At 40.2% G+C, this 24598-nt stretch overlaps 1 protein-coding gene across 5 annotated transcripts in view; it reads right to left on the bottom strand.

Annotated features, from left to right (window-relative positions):
* Positions 1-11831: 11831 nt before the first annotated feature.
* arhgef37 (Rho guanine nucleotide exchange factor (GEF) 37) overlaps positions 11832-24598 on the bottom strand; it is a 14900-nt gene continuing 2133 nt past the window's right edge. For 4 of the 5 annotated variants that reach the window (XM_079480006.1, XM_079480007.1, XM_079480009.1 and 1 more), the window contains exons 2-13: positions 24203-24494; positions 23285-23414; positions 22716-22863; positions 22109-22308; positions 21876-22006; positions 21268-21372; positions 20907-21020; positions 18393-18710; positions 17826-17954; positions 15866-16061; positions 15310-15479; positions 11832-13125 (exon numbers count right to left, since the gene is read on the bottom strand). In XM_079480006.1, the coding sequence (XP_079336132.1) occupies positions 12916-13125; positions 15310-15479; positions 15866-16061; positions 17826-17954; positions 18393-18710; positions 20907-21020; positions 21268-21372; positions 21876-22006; positions 22109-22308; positions 22716-22863; positions 23285-23414; positions 24203-24494 (2143 nt within the window). In that variant the 3' untranslated portion in view covers positions 11832-12915. The remainder of the gene's footprint in view (positions 13126-15309; positions 15480-15865; positions 16062-17825; positions 17955-18392; positions 18711-20906; positions 21021-21267; positions 21373-21875; positions 22007-22108; positions 22309-22715; positions 22864-23284; positions 23415-24202; positions 24495-24598) is intronic. The other variant, XR_013787927.1, reaches the window with a different exon arrangement.

Raw genomic sequence — 24598 nt, 5'->3', positions numbered from 1 at the left:
TTCATGCGTTCTCTGTTCTTGTGTTCTTTCGTCTTGGAACCGGACTTTGACGGTCATTGATGACGTAGAGCGAGAACACCAGGACCCAAGACCGCTCGGCAATACCGTTTCGTGCTTGAATGCCACCAAGTCGTGTTTTACTGTAACTTCAGCAGGTCCAGACACATGAACAAAAGGCTCAATCTCATTGGTCGGCAGTTTTTAATGCGGCGGGTAAAACCAAAAAAACACTCCCATTTAAATGCCACTTTTACGTCCACACTCACATTTGAGTACAGTAGCACCCACTAACAAACTGCTCTACAGAGCACATTTCATAAATACGTTATCTCATTCGGCAAAAAAGTTAAATGTGATGACATCTTAGTTCTGTGTCAGCTGCGGCAGTGCTTCAAAAGGAAGGGGTGGAGGGAACCATTGATCGCAATTCGCAATCTCACCACTAGATGCAACTAAATTTCATACAATGGACCTTTAAGGAGAACATAATTTCCTGATAAAAATATGAATATAGGCGCAAAGATGTGAACAAATCCGAGAACAAACTGTGAAGCTGTACAACACGTACACACATTGCAGCATATATACACACAGACAATACGTTGCTTTCTCCTAAATGACACAGTGACTCATTTCCAAATCTTACAAAACTGGAAAATCAAGGAAAACGTGGTATGCAGCAGTGTGTAGAAAGAATACAAATAAAGGAGTGACAAATCTCTCTCCTCTGTCGTGTGATTATACATGTATGGAATGCGTATTTTTGTGGTGTGTGGGTGGTACGGCTACACTGAATCACTAAAGCACAAGGAGACCAAGATCAGCCAAACCGCTGATGACTAACAGAGAGAGAAGCTTGGGGCCTTTTTTAAACCGATATATAAAATCCACGAACCCCAATCTCAACACTACCTGATTTACCTCAACGATACTGCATTTCTCATAAGTACATGTTGATGTTTTATTGAGTAGCACAGTTCTGGTCCCGCACGTAGAGGTCACCACATCAATTCAGTCAGCTGAAATAGCCATCAGGAGGAGTGTACATTCACACCTGCAGCATGTTCAACCTGCTCATAAACAGTCTATCAGAATTATAAAACCCTTTACAAATCAAAACTGACATCTAAATAAATCAAGCATTACAATATTAAGACGCATGATGTGTCTGTGCTATAGTGCATTTAAGGAATGAAAAATTGAAATGTAAACAGGAGTAAAGTGTCAGCATGTGGGTGGGGTAGTATATTGCTATCAAAACCATGAAGACATCCTTTATTATTGGGCGTTTCCTACAGATTCATTGTATTAAAAGGGTTTGGCTGTGTGTTTGGAAGGATTTTCAGCTTATCGTTAAAATGATGTAGGGAGAATTGCCGTAAATGGGGCACCTAAGCGTGAATGTTTATAGGTCCCCCATACATGAATTCCAGTGGAACTATGGGTTACCCATAGCTGTGGTGTCATGTGATCAATCCTGGGGTATTAGATGGATTTAATGCTTGACTACACATTGGAGTATGTCACATTAATGCAAAAATGTCCGACCCTAAAAAAACAATAAAACAACCATTCCAAATGCCAGAATTGCCCTCTGAATTTCCTTCTTTTTTTTGCACACAGTTGTTGATGTATATTTACAAAAAATAATTGCATCAAGTTTTTGAAACAGTTATATTAACAAAATTAGTTTTGTCCAGTGGGTATTCGGCAGTTCACCTTATAGCATTAGGAGTCATTTTTGGTGAAATATATACAGTTGCACAAATGATCCTCAATAATAAATAAATAAATAATAATCTAAGTCCAATATGACTGCTTGCCTTAAATACTAAACTACTCTTGTCCTCCTGAGAACAAAGTTTAACCTTTTGATTAAAATCCACCTTTATTACTATTATGTTTTATAAATTGTATCATATGGTTGACTCTTGCCTTGATGTATGCCAGCGTGGTTTAAATTGATGTCTTTGCCCTCCCAAAAGTGATGTCGGAAAATTGCACGAACATTATTCAGGATGTAGCTTGGCTTTTTCGAAGCATTTAAGGAGACTCTGTACAACAACACAGCTGATGTACTGTATTTTGTCAAAATATTTTGCCGAATATTTATATTAAAACTGAATTGTTTTGGGAATTTTGTACCATACTCCACATGTGTTGGTGGTACAATCTAACCTGCAGGGGCGTTAATCGCAAATATTGTACAAATCAACCCTCCAGACGCCACTGCTGAATAGTAATGCTGGAGTTTCGGTTAAGAAAGTTTGGTTGCTAGAGAAAACTGACACTCGGTTTCACATTAATGCTCCATCAAAGCGGCTGCGTAAATTAACATTGAGAATAGCAAACTTTCTATGCATGTGATCATAATATCCTGAGGTCAGTCTTATCCGCTAGATAATCATTTACAGATTCTGCTGGCAGCTACAGAGTTCACCTTTATCCAGATAACAGCGTTCACTGTTGTGTTAATAGTTTGCTTTGGATTAACCACGTAGTTCCCTGGTTGACTTTAGCATGAAGGGCAAAGAGGGCATAAACAGGGGCCGAATCACAAAAATGTTCTATAGACAAAATATGAAACTGTTCTTAAGATAAATAATAGGACGTTCATAAGAATGTTGCTTCTTAAGAAGTTTTCAAATATTTTCTAAGGAAATATTCATAAGAATATGGTGCTTTGTAAATCACTCTTAAGAAAATAAGTCTTATATATTCAACTGTGCGAAATGTTTTCTTAAATTAAAATTTAAGACAAAAATATGCCAGCTAAGCAGAATTTGTGGGAATGTTTTGTGAATCCAGCCCCAGGGCGTGCAGGACCGAGAGGCCAAAAATGAGACATGTACACATTAACTGGCCCTTCTAGGAATTACAGGCGACCAAGCTAATGGTCCCTCGCTGGAGGCTGTGCTGTCATAACAACGATACGAGCCACATGAGACAAAATGAAAATCATCCTTGCTTTCTCCTTGCACATACAGTGGCACATGACGTGAGACGCGGTGTGATGTCACGGCGGGATATGCTCCGTGGGATTATAGCGAGCATCAGATGGGAGGATGAATTAGGCGGGATAAACATCTGGCTGCTCGCTGATGAGATTAGAGGATGGAGGGAGCTTTGGAAATATGGAAATATCTTGTATCTTTAAAGATGTTTGGATATTCCTCCCGAATGACAAGCCAAAGGCATTGACTCAAAGCTATTTTTGATCATAGCTCCTATTTTTAATCCGACCGTGACATCTGCGCGTTTCACAGATCAAGCATTCGATTAGAACCGCAGGACAGCGGTGGATTCATATAACTGCTGTGCCTCGTAGCACCGGCAGAGTTTTCCCTTGCTGTGACCTGTGACGATGGAGGCGAGAAGCGAGGAAAGACAGTCCTGCCCTGCCTGTGATGAGCTGTGGCTCGTGGGACCGCTGAAGTGGGCATCCATTATTCAGCTCCTGGGGATGGGCAGCTCCATCTCCTGGGATTAAGAGCTCAGGTCTGATGAGCACAACAGAAAAAAACATCACTTCCTCACCAGTGCGTCTCTGCTAAAACTGGAGTGTATGGCTGAAGCTGAGCATCTAAACATTTGTCACGTCTTTAGGTCTGCTCTTTATAACATACATGATTTATGACACGAACAAGACCAGAAACATAATGTTCACGAGTACACAGACCCCAATGCTTGGTCAGTACATTTCAAGCACACGGTCCTATTCATTGTTGATGTGTTCTTACATTAGCGTGGCATTTACCAGTATCAGTACTCAAGGGGGTGTTAGACCTTCAAATGTGTGCCGATCAAACGGATGTGCTATTATTCAGGTTGCCAGGTATTCATATATGTTAACAGTATAATTTATTTCATCGTTTAAGTTAGGATAAAAAATGTGTTGTTTTGAATCAAGACTATTTTAATATACAAAATCTACAAATCATTATAGTAGCTGGATAAAAGAATAAAAAAAATGAAAATTAATATGAATTAAATATAAAAGAAATTTTCACAGACCGGAAGTTAACTTCGGGCCAGGCCTGTGCGCCCAATCGTCTAGAATGAATACTAGTGCTGTGTTCAAAATGACAAAATAAAAGTCTGGTTCTGAGCAGAAGGTCATATAAATGATTCCTTACATTTGGCAACTTCTGCTCAGTAAGGACCGTCACGCTTCGTCCAGGAAAGGTTTTTGGAACCCAGCACAAATTCATTTATTGCATCAGCGTATCAACATAGCTCCACCTTACACACTTCATATAGTTTAATGGAAGTTTAGATTTTGTGTGAGAAAGTTCTGTCACATTCTCAAACAATTCTCAACAGATAAGGTGTCACGATCGATAGTGAAAGCATTAATACAAATGCCAAAGCATCTTTAGGAAAATATCAGAAACAAAGTTTCAGCAGGATGTTCTGGTGAGAACTGCCATCTGTTACTTTAAGGCCCAAACAACAGGAGTTCAAGAAATGTAATCTATTCAAGGCTTCTGAAAGCCCACTTCACATCTGCTTATGTGATGAGTGATGTGAAGCGGGCTTTCAGACGTCCCACACAGCAGTCTATGTTAAATGACGCTTATGTTAAATTTAGACATTACGCCATTGCTGCTTCAAAATAGCCGTTGTTTTAAATGCACAATAGCTGTATATCTTTGGCCACGTCATACGGGCACGTTGCTTCATGTATAATACGATAAATATGATGTAAATTGCCACGTGACCCTGCATGTTTATTTTGCATATTAAATAGTGTGCAGTTTCTGAAATACATGTATTGTTATTTTGCAGTCGTACACCCATATCTGCAAAATAACCATTATAGTTCAATAACCGATTTGTATAGAATTAAAAATAGTACCGATTTGTTTACAATTAGTGTTGAATTGGTGTAAAAAAATAATAAGCATAGTAAAGTGTAGTATAGTACGATGCCAACGTAAATGCATATTTATGAGCTATAACGTACGTATACTTATAATATACGCCTAAAACTCTTATTGGATGCTTCACCTCTGACAAAGCAGACCTGGTCCTCTGCATGCATCCGCAGCACTGCGCAGATCATAAGTGAGGGAGGATTAAGCGAGTTTCCTTGCCAGCCATAATCTGCAGCAGGCCACCGAGGAACAAAGGTCAGGGTGCTGTGGGCACTGCAATGACCCCTTCTCAGTTTATGAAAACTATTCAGAACTTCCTCACACCGGCGTGCCCCTCGTGCCTCTGTTTCTATATTGACAGCAATAACAATGAAGCGAAGCCGAGTGTCACTTGATGTCATTTCACGCTGATAAAATGACTTTTCTGAAGTTGCTGGGCAGCGTTGATACTGTGTTTCCGGGAAGGGAATCATCTCGGAGTTCTGCTCACGGATATCAAGTCAAGATTTTTCATTTCTTTGCCTCTTCCTTTTTGCCGTTTAATATCGTGGAGCCTTTGAGAAAATGACTGCCTAATTTAAATCTCCATTTTCCAGAGGCTGGAGGTGGAGGACATCCTAACCTTCACCTATGACGTGCTTGCCTCAGCTAGTGTGGGGAGCCTTTCATTACAGCCGCTACGGAAAAGCATTTGCAGCTTGTTCTGATTTGCAGGCAGATTAATACAGATGAGACGCATGAAAAGAAGGATGTTTATTTGTTTTGGTGCAATGGCAGCTGCAACACTATGAACCGCCCCCCTAGTGGTCAGACTTATAGGCCGTAACCACAGCTCCAGGCGGCAATAACAGCCCATCATTCATGCGATATAGCATGAAAACGTCCCCTAAGAGAATTCTAGCCATAGCTCTGAGGCCAAATGGTTATTACACAGACGGGACATTTTATTGGACTTATATTCATGCACTATTGAGGATTTATATGTTCAGCTTTTTGTTTAAATTGTTGAGATATGAAGAAGGAGAATTAACGAGAGTTAAAATGAGTAAAAACGGTTTTGAAATGGGAGAGAATCGTACTCCTAGGTAAACATTAGCGAGTTTGGTTTGTTTCATGTTTAACACTGCTTCAGTGTTTTTATTTCCATTTAACCATTGATTATTTATAGTAAACACAATGTGACTGTTTACATGTAAATCACATTACAGTAAGGGCAAAACAATAACTCATGTGTCTGCAGAATGTTTTCCACTTGTGCAAATGGCTTATTTCACAAAAAGGCTGAATCCCTTCATCCCGCGTAAAGATTCCACTGCGAGTTTAAACCGGTGTTTCCGGCGTGTCAAACCGAAGGTGACCGCCGCTTCTCAATCGCATCTGGAAGCTGTTTCTAGACTGTTCTCGTTCTGGGTTGCGGTTATCGCATGCTGGCCCACGAGGAGCCCTAATCTCTCCGGGCTTCATTGAGCTCTGCCCTGTGACCAATGACATTTTTATCACGCTGGCATTCCCGGACTGTCAGCGCTATTGCGCAGTTGACCTTGAGCTCCTAAGCAACCTTGTAAGTCAGGGGGGCAGCTAGGACAGCCAGTGTGAAAAAGAGAAAGTCAGTTTAATGAGCTGGATATGAGATCCCGACCACAGACGGCTTAATGGTTTAACAAATTCGCAAAATGAGGAAGCTGCTCTCGGAATGAAGAATAATTAATGGTGCTCGCTCAAGCAAGCGGCACCATTACTATCGCTCAAACTATTATCATAGGGTTAGGAAGTTTAACTTCGGCACGTAACTCATTCAACGCTGCTATGCTTACTGATGAGTGGAAAAAACTTGCTTGCTTACAGTATATTGAAGGAGGGACCCCAAGCCATATCTAGAGACCGGAATATCCCGTGGGGGAGGGCCCTTTTGAACATGGGGCAGTCAAAGTACATCCACCCCAACAGCTGTACAGCAATGCATACAGTCACTCTTAGAATTAAATAGATGGTTCAACCACAATGTCATTATTTACTCACCCTGGAGCGTTCAAAAACAATAAAAGAAGGTATTTTGAAAAATTGCTGGTACCCCAACACGTTTGGGGCCCCGTTGACTTGAACACAAGAACACTTAGACATTTCTCAAAATATCTTCTTTTGTGTTCCACGGACGAAAGAATCAAATACAGGTTTTGAATGAATTTTTTGTATTATTGGGTAAACTGTCCATTTAAAGCCTTGGGATTTTGAGATTTAACCACTCAGACTTTCTTCGGAAAAGAAGTAAAAAGCCTAGTTTTTATTACATTTACTTTCCCAGTAATACCAAATAGAATCTCGGCCGTCAGGTTCACTTTTGCTTTCTAGAGTATTGTTTAATAAAAACCAGTGTTTATGGTGCGCTCCATGGAGTTTCCATGGTAGATGGTTATGTGTTTAGACTCTGTTCTCGGTTAATCTCCTCTAAACATTCCCAAAGTTCCTCCAAGCAAGTTCCCAAAACACTACCCTCCGTCTATCTAAACAAAACAGGGAGTCCACCAACAACAGCTGAACACAAACGATGCGTCTCTGTTCTCTGCAGACCTATTAAGGTGAAGATAAGAAAAGTGACGAACGAACAAGGAGGTGATGGATTTGGCAAACTAAGTGGTGCAAGGTGATGGTTGAAGACGGCATTCCCTTTCCGACTCTTTCGTGTTTTGCCTAGATATATTCTGGGCTGCCTGCCTTCGGGAAGGTGAACAGCTGGGCTATTTTTCTCACACTTGTATGCCAAGACTGCACGTGTCGGTTTTCAGAGAATGATCGGTGCTGGAGTCTACACTGCCAGCAATAACAGCCAGCGCTGAGAGGAGACAACAGAAACAAGCATCATACGAGCATCATACGATCCGCAACCGTACAAAGATGCACTGTGCAAATTCATGTATTCATTTAATGAGGTTTATGCTCGGAGTTACTCTGACTATTTATACTAAACCAAAGATAATAGATATGAACATACAATGTTGGCCTGCAAGCCTCCCAAAACCCAACCGAGTGAATGTAAAAGCATTTTCTCCTCAGAGGTGCAACAACCTGCGTACCTTTTAAAGTGATGGAAGAAAGGACAGACTGTCATCTGTACATGACAACAGGAAGATTGGACATAATGGGGTGGGAATGGACTGAGAAAGGTCAACAAATATTACCTCTGTGGGTGAGCGGATGGGTCACTTCATTCCCATCGTCATTAAGGTCTCTATTTGTGGCTATAACTTTCTTTATGGCTATAATCGGACTCGTGTGTAATCAAACAGATAGGACAGGGTCTGTATGCGAATCGCATTATCATGCGGCACAGATATTGCCGTGGAAGCTGAGTGGCTCCTTCAATCAATGCTATTGGCTGTTGAGATATGTTGACTCTGGCCAAGTGTTTGCAAAGCAATGCCCGAGAGTCCAAAAATATGACATTATATAACATTGTGAAGATGAATGCAATCAGAAAAACAAATTGTAATATTGTATTGTAATATTTTATACCACTTTGGTAAACGTAAACAACGCTTCTCCAAACGAACTTCCTGTTTAGTTTTTCAACACTACGGAAAACTTTAAACAAAATACAACCAACCGAATATTTATAACCAAATCAAAAATGTAGAATGAATATCTTAATAATTATTATTATATATGTAAGAAAAAAAGGAAATCCATGACAGTGAAAATCCATGGTGTCTGGACTTTACATGAATGGTCCGTAAGCAACAGGTTGTAAGTTAAGCATCTAGCATGAGCTATAAAGAGTCTTATCAAATTTCCATCCACTACATACGCTTTTGACTAGAGCCCTTACGAACATGACCCCTAAACATAACATAGACACATGTAAAATCTCTCCACACCACCCGCTGCTCTATAGCTCAAAGGCCTCCCGATAGTGCTTGACATCATTGACATTCAGGGCCAGCGCAGTTTGCAAGCGCTTGAAAGAGAAGCGTGAGGGGAGGTGGAGAAATACAGCAACCTAAAGACAGGGACAGATTATGATTTTAATGTGCCCTGGGCACGAAGTTTCAAAGGCCCCCAGCCTTGGCATCACATATTTTACGAGAACAGTGTTGCACCTATGCCCAAATACACAGGACTTAGGAGTGGTTCGCACAGAGCACATCTTTGCGTCTAAAAACGCATGATACAATGCTCAGGAATGGTTTCTAAAGCAGCAAGGGTCTCGTAGCACTCTTTCCATATGCCAGTTGCTATTGTAAACATAAGCTTACGAAACTTGCCCCGCCTTCGGGGTCGTCTGATTGGTCAACTGCTGTGGAAATGACATCGAAGAGCTACGCTGTGTGTCAAAATTGAAATTATTTCAAATTGACCACTCGAGCGTAATAAAAAGCATCCTGCAAAATAAAACCGTGAGTTGCCCACCATGCCAAAATCACACGGGTACAGTGTTACACACAATGTAATCTCCCAAACAAACGGCACTCGGATGCTATTTTTATTAAGAGTGTGCTCTGATATGCCATCCTGTTGAGAAAGACCGCTCACGTGCCAAGCCGAAAACCCACAACCATTATGGATGGCAGTGCCCACTATGGATGGAAGTCCCAACTCGCCGCTCTCTGATTTATTGACCCTGTACTCGCTTGCTTGTGCTGGACTGGCTCCATGACTACTTGGTCCTACACTGAAAGGCCAACAGGATTTATGGAAGCCAAAGTTCAGCGTTCCAATGTTCATGTAGGTCAACATGTTTACAATCAACGAGAGAGTTTCTTTGCCAATATAGTGTGTATATACCAATACATAAAGTATGTACGTATGCTTGTGAATGCGATTGTTTTACAACACAACAAAGTTTACAATTCAGCTCTGTGTAAAACCGCCAAGACTTTCACTTAATGTAAATGCTCCACCCGCTGATGTCGCGATTGGCATGACCGCCTGGGCAAGAAACCTCTGAACTTAAGTTTTAGAGTTCAATCCTATAAACAGCTTTGTGATCTGTTGAGTTTACACATGCAGATACGCTTCATGTCATTGAAGAAGCCGCCTGAGGAAGAGCGATGTTTTATGGGTAAAGCACGAGATGTTTTCTGCTGAGCTAGCTGTAATGAAGGGCTTCAGCTGCTCTCGTTTTCTCGCTGAACTGGGATCTTCAGTTAAGGTTAAGTTGTAGATCGTCTGACGGCCCTAAAACAATCATGGCACCAGTGACATAAGGCTAAATACAGGCCCGGTGTCAAGCCGGACAAGGCCATGGTGTCTATTTATGCACGGCGGTCCTTGACAGATCCTGAGGTATGCTATGCCATCCACAGGACCCTTGGCCGCGAGAGGGTTCAAGACTCTATACTCCGTAAACATCTTCCTGGCTAGTGAACGTGTTTTTGCATTCCTCAATTAATGAGTTCAGCTGCCCTTCAAGAAACAAGCGTGTTTACATCTTATTTATCAATTTAAATATCTACAAATGTTTTCAAACAATATTTAAACATCGATTTAGTTGAGAAGCACAATTTGCATTTGATATTAAGACTTTTGACATTGATTTAAATGTAATGCATTCATTTAAAAACGACCATTTGAACTTAATATTCAGAATTATGTATCATATGACATGTTGTTTTAATGATTGGGTATATTTTAATAAGATATTATGATCTTCGACCTTACCTGTTTTTAACCACAGGTTTTTATCATACTGATACCTCCGATGCAATATTTGGAGGCTTAAATATTCATGTCATGTCTGTCTTATTTTACAATATCTTATTTTTCTTTAAAGCATGATTTTCCATAGTCAGGTAAGTGTCGCCTTCACATGCATATCCATCCATATTCTTCATACATGGACTAAAAATATTACGTTCTTTGAAGAGCCATCTCTTCTCCATTTGCTAGGTATTATTGCTTCTGGATTGTGCATTTTACTCTGACGTTATGTTGTCACATCCATAACACATCATGTTTGTTCCCTTTTTTTAAAATGGAAAACCTGTCTACAGACCGACGTTTTCTGATGTCTAGACTAATGGGTTTACCAATATATGTGTAATAAATACATTCTCTGATGAGAAACATGTCATCCAAACCACAATAATTGCACAAATATTGATTGATTTTCTAAAGTACTGAAGCTAAATATTAGAATGGAGGTTTCTCGCAGACTTATAAAAGCCTTCGGTGTGGCTGATCCTCTATTCTCTCGCTCTCTCTCCCCCTCACACACACACACAGAGAGAGAGAAACCGACGTCTATAAGACATATATGCACATTCTGTTTCTGTTTCTCTCCCACTATAAAGACCTCTCTAATATGTGATGTACACGTATCTAATGACCGTAACGTTTCCCCATGAGTCCTCACCAGACACCGAGTGCGAGCCCAGGTCACGGTTTGCTGTAATGAGCAATAGAGACGAAAGGTGAGGAGGAGAAACTGCAATTCTCGTCTGCTCCGACAGGAGGAGCCGTGGAGGGTTCTTGCCGACAAGAAACTATTTTTAGCTCACTGACTGAATAGAGAAATGTATTTATAGAGCTTTGAGTTCTGTCGCAGAGAGGAAGCAGTAGCTGTAGGGGTTCAATGCATCAAAGCTCTGCTGACAACCAGCTCTTAACAGAGGGAGGAGCGATTGACAGGCAGCGCTCACGCACGGTGGACCGCAGCATCGCTGCTCTGCCTGCAGCATGGGAAAAAAAACAGCCATCATCAGCCCTGCCGTGACATTTGCACGTTCTCAGAGGAATAGCTGCAGTTGGGCTAAAAGCAGCCTGAGAAAAACCTAATGCATTTCTCTGAAATAAACTCGGGCTGGTTCACGTCACGTTTCTAATCTGCTGGCTCAGAGGTCAAACCGCCTACAAAGCTTCTTTTAGGTTTTGGATCACAACAGCAGCAACATTCACATTTCCATGATATCGATTTAATGTGAGGTCCGGCGGTTTAAACTTAAAATTCAATCCAACAAATGAAAAATGAAACAATTTTATGAAGAATGTGACATAAATTAAAATAAATAGGCTGATGTACATAATACAGAAGATGCAGTGGGGTATTGGGAGAACAGCAGGCATGTGGGGTGAACCGTTCCCCGTTGGATTCCTGGTAAAGCGATCGGATGAATAATATATGATTCTGTTTGTTAGGATTAACACAACACTGAATAAGGTAACAGTCTTCACAGAGGACGCTCTGTCGCCTCTGGTGGACAGCAGTTGCAACTGCAGGCAAGCGGCAGCATCAGATATGCCCCTTCGATCTTTACATGTGGGTCAAATTCTTCATCGTGGAGGTTATAAGGTCACCAACACAAGAACAAAGCAGTAGTCGTCTGAGGTGAACCTACGTGTAGGTAAAAAATTACTTAATCTTACACGATTACAGTATATTCAAGTCAATATACAGCGGCCCCACTTTTTAAAACCGTATAAATGTCAGAAAACGTTTGCTTCCTTAAAATGAAATCCGCTTGGATTGATAACTAATAAAAATGACATTCATACAGTCACACTGTTTGGGGCCACTGTACAATCGACACTGGAGATAAAAATTGTCCAAGATTAAAAGCATAAAATGCGAAATACGGGCTGAAATCCAGTGTGGTTTAACTCACAAGATCAGTAGTTAGGCAGTTATATATACCCCAAGAGGTTGACATCCATCTTGTTAACACTAGTACCAAAGCAGCTGTACTTTCCACTTTACAGAAATCCATTAAAGCGCATCCGTTAATCGCAGGGACCCGCACGTTCCTTCGACGGGATCCATGTGCGATCCACACAACACAGCTTGTCTCTCATTGGCTAAAATGATCCCTTCTGTTAACAGCCCCGGGAAAAGCTAAGATCAAGTATACGGGCGAGTGCTCAACAGAGATGCCCGAGCACCACTCCAGTTCAAACATCAGTGGAATAAAGCACCAAAAAGCAGCCATCCGCCCGCTCACGCATGAAGAGCCCTTCAGTGCTTCTCACGGCCTGTATTTGTTTGGATGCCGGATAACAGACTCTGTATCAGCAGCCGGGCAGGTTTCATTCTGGGTGTTTTCCAGTGCTAGCGATATGGGAAAGTGGGCGATGCGATGAGGGCGGGCAGGACGGCGAGGTAGTTGGATGGGACGTAGCCCCTTTGGCCTCGCGCCTCCACCAGACTCCACTCCTTGTTTCCACGCTTATCGTGAGGTTCCACCACTCGCACCGGCTCACTCGCCTTTAAAGAAAGCTCGTGGCCGTTCCTCGCTGTGAAGTCGTAGCCTGCGTACACCTGCGGGTGCAGAAGAGAGTTTGAGTAACTGGTTTGTATCATGAAAAAAATACATTTCTAAACAATGCAAGACACATTGAGCCTTTCAAACCAACGCACTTAAAACAAACATCCGAGACTTTATAATCTGTCTAGAAAATGAGCGTGCTTTGAGCACCTGTTTTAACTCATAAAATCATTAAAGATGTTAATGTTAAGTGGTCTTCGCTGTTACACAACGTGCTCGAGACATTTTCAAGAGTGAAGTGTGGGCTGTTTCTTTGTTAAAGCTCATTAGGTAAAGAGATCTTATGCTCAATGGGTCTTCAGGTGGGTAAAGTGCTCAGTATTGAATCAGAAAGGATAAATGGAGGTAGTCCTCCACCTTGTGGCTTAATGCAGTAATGCTTTATAGATCAAGTTTATTAGTGGCACTTGCTAACAGGAATCACCATTACTGGGTCTTAAATAGGGTAAGAGATTTAAACAAGCCATAAGCTAAGTACTAAACTTCAGTGTGTAATTGTCCCATCTGTGAATCCTACATACTTATATATAAAAGGAGGAGAGGAACATTATATTGTGGCACAATATATATCACAACAGCTCTAAAAAGAATGTCCTGTAATTTTATGTAAAACATTTTACACTCAAAACATTTTGTAAATGTTAAAGCTGTGAAAACAATGAAATAAAGGGGTTTAAAGTGAGTAAATGCAAGTAAAAAACTATTAAAAAAAGTCAACTATTTCTATCAAAATTCATACAAAATATTAAGTGTATATTAAAACTATAATTTGTAAATTAAAAAAATTCTGTCATCATTTACTCACCTTCATTTCAAACCTGTATGATTTTCTTCTGCAGAACACATAAGAAGATATTTTGAAGAATGTTGATAACAGGGGTGGCAGCCATTGACTTCTATTGTATGGACACAAAAACAATGCAAGTGAATGGCTGCCATCGCTGTTCGGTCAACAACATCCTTCAAAAGATCTTCTTTTATGTTCTGCTGAAGAAAGAAACTCATAAACGTTTGACATGACAAGAGGGCGAGTAAATGATGACAGAATTGTAATTTTGGGGTGAACTATCACTTTAAGTAAGGATTTTAAATTTTTAATCATTTTGTCCCACTAAAAGAAACACTTAAATTGCTTTAAAACATTTTATTAAGTTAACGTACCTTTTTGGGTGATGTTTACCAAGCCACCAAATTATTTTTAGAGAGTGTAGCTATGGCGATATGGTTTCAATATGATGTCAGTCACATTGGTTGTCAACATGTGACCTGCGTCAACATACTTTTGTTTGTTCATTTACTTGCTTAAGAAATTAGTTCTTAAGATTTACCTTTCTTAATTTTACTTTAAGTTCAAACATATTTGTAAATGACAGACATATTTAATTTGTAATCATTTACATAGAAATGAGGGTTAAAATTTACCTTGAATATTGTCAATTTTATAACAAAATGATCTCCGTGTTTTATGTATATGTTGAATTACAGTTTGTGTGATCTCAAAAAGTATTTTATAATCATATTGTGAACCAAGAAGTTTCAGGTACTTTTATGCTTACTGTAATGTGTATTGAGTGTTTATGATATGAGTGTTCGATCTATAGACCAGAATATCCCTCTTCTGACACACACAACCACCTAGCAACAATCTAGAACACCCTAGTAACCACAGTGCGAAAACGACTTCAAACTAAAACCACTTTGGAAAAGACGCTGTATAACTGTATAATTCATCTGTAGTGTTAAATGTCAGCTGGTTGAGATTTCTCATGAGCAGTAGATAATTTCTTCAGTGTCACATTGATAGACAACCTGAAATGTTCTTTGGAAAAATCAGGTGTAACGGATCCCACATTCTAATATTTCAGCTTTCCAAAACATGACGGCAAAAAGATGTGAGGCCTTGACAAGCAGATCACGGCGGTGAATGAATTAGTGTGTATGTGTGTGTGGGCGATGGTGATGGAGCACATCAGTTCTTCTGACAACGAGAGGCAGTTTATTTCTGAATTCACAAACGCTAGTGCCGGTGTGTGTTATTGATGATCATGAGATACTGGAGACCTGAGATCGATCTCAGGGTTCATTCTGTCTGACACACAAATCAGACAGAGTAACTAGGTGGCCCTAATGACCTGTCAGTCAAAGCACAAGCGTTTCCGCCCATGTGTGTCACTCACCTGAAAACAGGGTGTGGTCGGGGTAATTACAAGCGGCTGCGCTCCGGGTGTGTACGAGTGTCTTCGGGGTCCTGGACCGGTGGGTGTAGCGTTCAGATGAGGAGACGGGGGGTCGACAGTCATTTGGTGGTATCGGGTCAGCTTTAAGGCCGGCACATATCCCCTCGGGCCTGTGGGTTATAACACAACACAATCAAGCCTACAAATCTGCTAATATAAATGATATTGTGAAAGCAGATTTAAGAGAATGTAGTAACCACGGTTAACCAGCAGATTGCACTCACAACCAATTGATTAAACTTTCAACTTCAAATACTCCGGAAAAATTTTATTAAATGAAAATGAGTGGATTGTTAACTGGTTAAAAATACAAACCACAAAAAGCGTTATCTGAAAGAAGCTTTGTATTAAACGAAAACCAAAGCATGACCTCATATAAAACTGTGAATTATTTAGAACAGAGGTACATGAAAGAATGAAGAACGAAGGATCCGTTTTGTCAACACAATACAACAACACTGGACTTCTTCCAAAGCGTTCCATGTGTCAACTTTACCTCCCGCATCAACCAGCCAACGTCTGCGGTCTCCACGCGTGTCCGTCTGACTGACGACAGCTACCAGCTCTCCCTTGTTGAGGGTCAGGTCCAGATCACGTGTGCCCACCACAGGGCCTGTCAGCTGGTAGATCTTCTCCGAGCCGTGCTTGAGGGTCAGATCTTTCAAACGCCTTTCAGAAACAGGACTGAGTGCCTGGGACGTCACAGATATGATACAGAGAAAGCTTTTACATTTAGGACTTCCTCAACTACATACAGCAGCATGAATTACAATTGGAAAGTTGACTTGTTTTATTTTAAGGTTTATTTGAAGTTAAGTGTAGAAAATGCAATTGAATGAGGAAAGGTCTACAAGCTGGAACTCAAACTTAAAGGGGATAGTTCACCCACAAATGAAAATGATGTCATGATTTACTCAACCTCAGTTTGTTTCAAACACATTTACAGTTCTTTGTTCTGCTGAACACAAAAGAAGACATTTTGAAGAATGTGGGAAACCAAACAGTTCTTGGGCACCATTGACTACCCGTAGTTTCTTTTCTTATTATGGTAGTCAATAGTGACCCACAACTGCATGTTATTAACATTCTTTTAAATATCTTTCAATGTGTTCAGCATAACAACAACATTTATACAGGTCTGAAACAACTTTAGGATGAGTAAATGTTAACAGGAACAAAGATACAAAGCTTCAGCGGAAAAGATAAAATACTTCATATGGAAAAACTTTAAGTGCCGGAATGTTTAGCCTGATAAACTTTCATTGTAAGCCATTGTCATGCTTTACCAGCTGAGCTGCATAAACTATGACTGCTAATATAATTTTTGAAATTATTGTCTGTCATAATCGACAGCATCTGTGGCGCACTGTCGAATACGACAATCATTTTTTGACTTGAATCGAACCCAACAAAGAAAAAAAGTCCCAGAACTGAATGAGGTCAGTAGAAAAACAGCCGTCGCATTGCTGGATCACTTTGATCTGAGGAACGAGACAGGAACATGAGAAGTACTCCAAAGATTTACATTCGTGATCTACATCCTGATCTCTGTCAGCAGAGCTCGGCTCTTGTGAAGATTACAGACTCTTTCTGTTTGATCGTCTGGCCTTCTTTCTAAAGTCAGACGTCTTTATAATGGCAGACATGGTATCGATTAAAATCCGCTGCCAAGATGCCCATCAGACTCTTATTATTATTAATGACACGTGTTGCTCAATCAGATGTCACGCTGACCTACGACATCACAAATTGTGACAATGACAACAGAACACGACACAGCCCTGAAATATGAAATGTTACATTGGTGCCGCCTCTACTCGTGCCATCAACAGTAGTGACTCTAGTATTCATACAACATGACATCAAAATTGACCCCTAATAAATGCGTCTGGTCTTCATTTGCTCAGTACGTCAGTGCACATTACTCAAAATCATCAAAATGTTATAACTTTCTCTGCCTCATGTACAACTTTTCAGAAGTATCAGTTGGACTGGATAGTAAAGGAAAAAAGAAAAACCGTGGACAGCCTTCAATTTAAAAAGCATCCCAGGATGAAGTAAGTTGAGAGAATGCCAGAGTCACAGCGTACAGCTGGAATTTAGGCAAACAGTGGCTGCAAGCTAATGAAATATGATTTAACATCTATGTTAAAATAATAAAAACCAATAGGTGTGTCCAAACATTTGGTAGAGATTTGATACAATTTTACTGACTAAAGAACAGCTGTTTATGACCACCCATAAAACATGTACCCCGAGATATAATATATTACGCCAGGGTATGCTTAAAATGAATAGATGAAAAACACATGAGGGCCAAATTATATCAAGGTGAATGAATGGTTGCATTTAGCTCTGGGTTTATTCCATCACCGTCCACAGGCACCACCAGGCGTGGGGACAAACACGTCTCCACCCGGCAACAGACAATGGTGTGTGTCTGTGTTGGTACTGACCTGCACAATGGGAGCATTGAGCTCTTCCTGAAAACTCTGACACAGACGCTCCGTCCTTCTCGAACCCTCCAGCACGGAGATCTCTGCCCACTTCCAAAACTCTCCAGCCTCCAAATAACTGTGTGGGAGCTGCCGGGAGACAAAGAAGGATTCATGAACACTGCCAGCCAGCGAAAAGCCACATTTAATAACACTTTTCCAACCTCACGCTGTCTGTGTCATTAACCGGCACATGGCTGCAAGGAATGTTCAAATGCCATCTGATTTTGATAGATGTTCAAGTGTAACTAATATCATAAAGATCTGAACAGTGAAAGGCATGACTGACGTGAGTAGCCAATGTTAAAAATGCCTGATAGCATCTGACTGATGTGGCTAGACATCAAGGCGGATGCATTATATGAGACATTTGGCAATTGAGTGAAAGAGCAAGATCAATTGAAAAATGTAAGTGTTTGTTGTATTGTTGTACTATTGCTATTTACATGGTAAAGAATTCTGCTTACAAACATTTTTGAGTTTTAGCTTATATAAATATATACACTTCTGCTCCACCTCACACTGTACCTGATGGGTAAAGCTGGTGGCTAACTGCTCCATATCAACAGCCATGTCCCTCTGCAGGCAGCTGAAGGCCTCCAGTGTGGCCCACAGGATCTGCAGGGCTTTCCCGTTGAACTGAGGCAGCTCGGTCAACAGCAGAGTGTTCATGGTCTTGTAGGTGTTGGCTATGGCCTGTTCGTCATAGGTCAGGCTGCTCTTCTCCTCGATCAGCTCGTAGTCCAGCTGCTTGTCATGACGCTTGCGAATGAGGTTGCGCGGCCCCGGCATCAGCTCCCGCAGCGAGCTCAAGGGCTTGATGACTAGAGTCTTCAAACGCTCCTCCTGAATGAAAGTCACAGAATAGAGAAGTACGGTAGGTATTAGGGCTGGGAGATGTGTTTAAAAAAACATTATCGATAATCGACTTTAAAATCATCGCGATATCCGATAATATCGGGTGTGCTTGACGGGGAATTTGTTCTGGACCCGCCAAGGGCCAAATAAACATGCATGCAGGCACATGTGCACACACACAGGCGCACAAACCAGTAGCGTAGCTACGAGGGGGCCTACACGTACTGCCCCCTCAGATTTGTGATTGCTTAAAATCAAATAAAAATGAGGAATTATTGATTTGTTACTCTGGTTGATTGACCAATCAGTGCCCCCCGCTGTTTTCAAAGTAATTGGTTTAATGTCACGTGTTGTGCGACGCATCTTTGCGCCAAGAGATTAATTTATACGCTGCACAATATTCTGTTTTTTATAAATTACGAAAAGATGAGCAAGAAGAAAACGAGTTGACTGCTAAAGATAACTATTACACTGCATATGACTTCTTGTAATGTCGCAAAAACTGTTTCCAAAGTTCTGTTTCCAAAGTTCTGTCACTGTTACTGACTGCCTGGGCATATGAACGTTAACGTTCACGCTTAAGCCTACATTTTCAATTATCGTCTGGTATCTGTGTGTTGTAATTGACATCGGTGATATACGATAACATCGGCACATCGCCCAGCCCTAGTATGATACATGACAGTTTTTACAGCGGTATTGGTTCCAGCAGAGTTGGACATTGATGAATGGGGAAAACCAAAGTAAAGAGCTGGGGATTGCTGAAGAAAAAAACAGTGACTAAAGTCTGGAACACTATTTATTTTGACACTTGGGAACAAGTCTCAACATACAGTTGTGTACCTAAATGGAATGCGGCACAATAATAGTTTATACCTAAACTCGATTATTTTGTTTTCATAAATGATGAAGGCCAAAATTGACAATTACGATACATTTTCGATTAATTGCACAGCCCTAGTCTTCATTTGACTTTACACCACACAAAATGATTTCAGTTTTATTTTCATTGAGCACCAAGAAATCCTGTGTTAACCAAATTTGTAGTTCGTTCAAACAATGCAGCAGAGGTCCTAAAGATTCCTTGCTTTTCTCTTGCAAGGGAAAATAAAGCTGAGTATCATCCACGTACAGGTGGAAAGACACTACGTATTTCGCAAAAATAGCACCCATACGAAGCATAAATATAGAAAATAAAACAGGGGCGAGGATCGAGCACTGAGGCACCCCACAAGCAAGTGGGTATGAGGATGAACTGTGTTGGCCAAGAGAAAAACAAAAACTCCTTTTTGTTAGAAAAGATTGAAACCATTTCAACACCGTGCCCCGAAACCCCACACAACTCTCCAGCCTAAAACTCAGGACTTTGTGGTGAATCATGTCAAATGCAGAACTTAATTCTAAGAGCATCAAAGCCACAGCATTCCCTTTATGCGTTTCTAAGAGAATATCATTTACAACTTTTAAAAGTGCACTGTCTAGACTTAAAAACTGATTGGAATTTTTCTAAAATATTATATGTGATTGCAACCGAGTCAACAATTTTCTCAAAGATTTAAGAGAGAAATGGCAGGTTTGATATAGGCCTTAAATTATTAAGATTTGAAGAATCAAGATAAGCCTCATAACATTAAATAAAGTTACTATAGCTGATTTTAAGCAATCAGGAACAACCCCGATGGTTCAACGAATTAAGAATTAAGATTAAGCAGCAATACAAGATCATATCCAGTGGTATTAAAAATCTGTTTTAGAAATCTGGATGGAATGATATCTTGCAAAGATTTCAGATGTTTAACAATGTCTTTGGAATGATTTTCAGCCTGTTTCGTTTGAAATCTTGTACAGCATCGGCCCACTTGATGACTCCAAGTGAAAAGTGATTTTCTCCTTAAAAAATGTACAAAATTGCTCACACAACGACACTGAAGAATCAGGAAATATGTTGACAGAGGGGCTGAAGCACAGAATCTATAACGGAGAAAAGTCTTAGGTCTGTGTAAGTTGTCATTAATATACTGAGATAAATATTTGACCTTAGCGGCCTTAGAAGCACTCTCTCTATATCATATGACACCTGTTCTGAGCAAACGAGTTGAATTATTAAGCCATGGCTGTGTAACAATACGTTTGGGTTTTAATGGAGCAATAATGAATACTTCGGTAATCTATATAAAGGCTTACGTATGTGGGGTAGATCCACTGTCTGAGTGCCACTGTGATTTCTTTGGAGAACAGGGCGGCTTTCTCGCCTTCCAGATCAAGATCCGCTTCCTCTGGTCTGCAGCTGAGGAACCTCTGTAAAGAGAAACACAACTCAAATGAATTAATAAATCTTAACAAACATAAATTATACATTCTCTTAAAGATTCCTTTCATTCACCAGCTTGAATAACAATAGAAAATGCGTAAGAAGTTGATCTCAGGGCATGCTGGCTTCATATTGATGAAATTCATGAGGACACTGACACTTGGTTAATATGTAATTGTTCAATATGATCCACAATATTACATCGAAGACAAAAGGAATTATTTCTTTACAAACCTGTAGATGGTAAAGGTAGGCCACCATGTTATCATGGAGGTCGGTGACGCCCTTTTCCAAAACAAAGAAGAAGCCAGCAAGCGCATCAAATTCTTCATCCTTCAGCTATGACATGATTAAAAAAATCATAGTATTAGTAGAACAGAGAAGGTTCACTCATTTATATTCCGTCATCAAAACAGACTCGGTCATCATTCACTTTTATTGCATCCTTTTGCATGCAATGGAAGTGAATGGTGAACGAGTTTTTAAGTCCTTAAATGAGTGGTTCATTTTCATAATAGATTTTCATGATAATTTACTCAAATAGATAAAAATCTTGGTTGACACGGGTGTGTTTCACTAATCGTTTTTTGATGAAAAACTTTTTTGTTCTGAAAATGAACTACTCCATTAACAATTGGCTTTCTTCCTGTCGACCGTAAATTGAAACCCAGACAACTTGAGGGTAAAGTAAATAATGACAAAATTATCATTTTCAAATGAAATAAGTAAAAAGTGTACAAAAATATTTTATACAAAAATGATAACACAGTGGAATTCTCTTCTAGTGCACTGTTTACATTAAGTGTTTTCTTGGGTGTAGTCTTGCATTATGGCACGGTTACCTTTGGCACCATTCCTGTCTCGTGCTTTATGTACAGACTGAGCCGAGCTGTCTTCTTGGCAATGCTGTGGCCACTCAGCCGATTGATCTTGTCCCTAATTGTCAAGTTTTCTGTCTTCTTATACTTATCAGCTTTGAGACACAGAATAACAAATCAACCCAATTCAATGGACATCAGTGCAAAAGCACATTATTGTACAAGTGTGTATACATTGTTCTTATTCATGTCCTCACCCACTTCACGGAAGCGTTTATATTCATTGATCCTGCAGTTGATCTGGACAGCAGTGTGAGCGGTGTGCTCCAGGACGGAGTAAGCAGGGTGACGGGGGTCCGTGTGTTTCAGTATGGTCTGTAACAGCAGGGGATAGCGAGCAATTCTCTGAACCGGCATCACCAGGAAGAAACTCAGCGTGGATGCGTTCACTTCAGGCCTGAAGACAGAAAAAACTCACTAGTGTTCAATTGTCAAATAACCAGAACTGGTGGTACAAACACAGACACAGATATTTTAAAATGGATAGTTCTGACTGGACAACAACCCTTAAAGTGATCGTTCACCCAAAAATGAAATTCTGTCATCATTTACTCAATCGCATGTCACCTGTATAAATTACTTTATTCCAACTATGGTAGTGGATAATGTCACAGAACTGAAAATAGCTAACATTCTTACAAATATCTTTCATTGTGTTAAACAGAACAAAGAAACATATAGAGATTTAAAACAACCCGAGGGTGAGTAAATAATCAAAGAATATTCTTTTTTGTGTGAACTAACCCTTAAATAGTTTACTGCCTTAATAATTCAAGGAAAATCGGATATTATTTATGAACTTACGCAGATGACTTTATGATGGTAACCATCTCTGTCCACAGGGACTCTTTCTGTTTGTAGCTGTTCTCCAGAGCGGTGATGTTATTGTAATTGGCCAGATACTCTTTATACGCCATCTCTATGTCTCGAGACAGGCTCAGGAAAGAGTCGCCTGAGAAGAGAAATAAAAAGAGCTCCTTGTTAATATGGATGAAAATACCACAAATTCTTGCATCATTTATATGTAAAACTTTCCTCAGTGGACCAGCTGCTATAAGTGGGATTTTACATTTTTGTTGTATCTCTTAATACTAACAAAATACTTTACATAATACTAACTTACAACTTTTTGTTAGTTTTCTTTCATTTTAACAGCAATGCTTCTCAACAATCTTGAGCTCACACAAACTTTTCATATACATTATGATTTCAAGTGAAATCCTGTATTTCTTGTAACGCAGGTTTTGGATTCTTCGTTCGTGAGATCAGCAGCAAAAATATTTCGATGACTTTATGAGTAAGTATGACACGAGATCGTCTGGAGAGGAAACCAAAAGTGAACCTGACATTCCAGTCTGCCCAGCTGTACTTACAAAGGATTTCTAGGTATTTTGGGTTGCTGTGCTGTATCTGTGCATTTTCGAGAAGGCTCAGGAGTCTGCTGGAAACATCCATCAATTCATCTATGTGCAGGAACATACTGTCCAAGTTTGGAGGAGAAGGCTACAAGAAAAATATTACATTATATAATAAAACTACATAATGTTCATTAAAAATATATTGAATCTTTCAAATACGCAAAATCATAAATGCAGCAAAATCATAAATTTGCACAGAAACGCATTTAAATGAATCTTTAATAAGGAACTTTACAACCTCTTCAGTAAATACAGCCATTATTGTAATATTTAGCAGCCTTTTTCGGTTTAGAGGCACTGTGTGAACAGTTTGTGAAAAGTGTGTGAAACTAACATTTAACTTTTTATTTATTGTTTTGGCAGATGCTTTTAATCCAAAGTTACTCACACCAGCTATTAGTATTGTTCCCCGGGTATCACACCCATGACCTTTTTAATTCCAATTCAATGCTCTACCACATAAACTATAGGAACAAATTAAACGTAACACTGGTAAACACTGTTTTTCAATACATGTTCACAAAAGCACAATACGTGAGGCTTGATGTAGCTCACATCACCACTATAGGAGGAATATTAAATGTTGTTTTTTCACTCTGAAATAAAGTGTCAGTATTTTCTCTTACTCTAATACAATCGTAACTCATGGAGTTGCTGTCGCTTCACTCCACTCACATACTTTGTAAAAATGAATTGGACCATTGAACAATCGGTAATGAGAACAGCAAAACACATTTTTTGATGGTGATGTATAAAATGAAACATCCCCTGGTCTGTTAAAGCACAGAATGCTGCCAACAACAGATGTGCTGGCAAAGTTAATCCATCACTTTTACTGCCAAGCTTCATAAGTAAAAGTGCATATGCGGGTACCTGTAGTTTCCGCAAGTTGCTGAGAATGGTGACCGTGCACAGCTGCAGATTTTTCAGGTAGTTTCGCTCCGTGTGCACCAGCTCCTCTATAGCCATGAGCTGTCTCTGAGCTGCCCTCTCTCTGGCAGCTGCATCCTCTGCGGCGGCTCGTGCCTTCCTCTCCTCATCCTCATCCTCATCCGCAGGCTCTCCCACGGTGTCATCCGTCTCTTTAACTTCTTCGGTCTGTTGTCCGTTCTCCTCCTCTAGTGTCAGAATCGCATTTGCCTTTAGGGACTTCGCCATAGCGGAGCTGTCCAAGATGCAGAGAAGGTTAGACTGCAATATTGGCACCAACATACAGTTCCAGCACAAGACTCAGGACAGAACTAAAATCAATCTCCAAAGTAGCTGAAA

This window comes from Barbatula barbatula (assembly GCF_947034865.1).
Source record: "Barbatula barbatula genome assembly, chromosome: 18".
NCBI lineage: Eukaryota > Metazoa > Chordata > Actinopteri > Cypriniformes > Nemacheilidae > Barbatula > Barbatula barbatula.
This window is presented reverse-complemented; position numbering and strand designations above follow the sequence as displayed.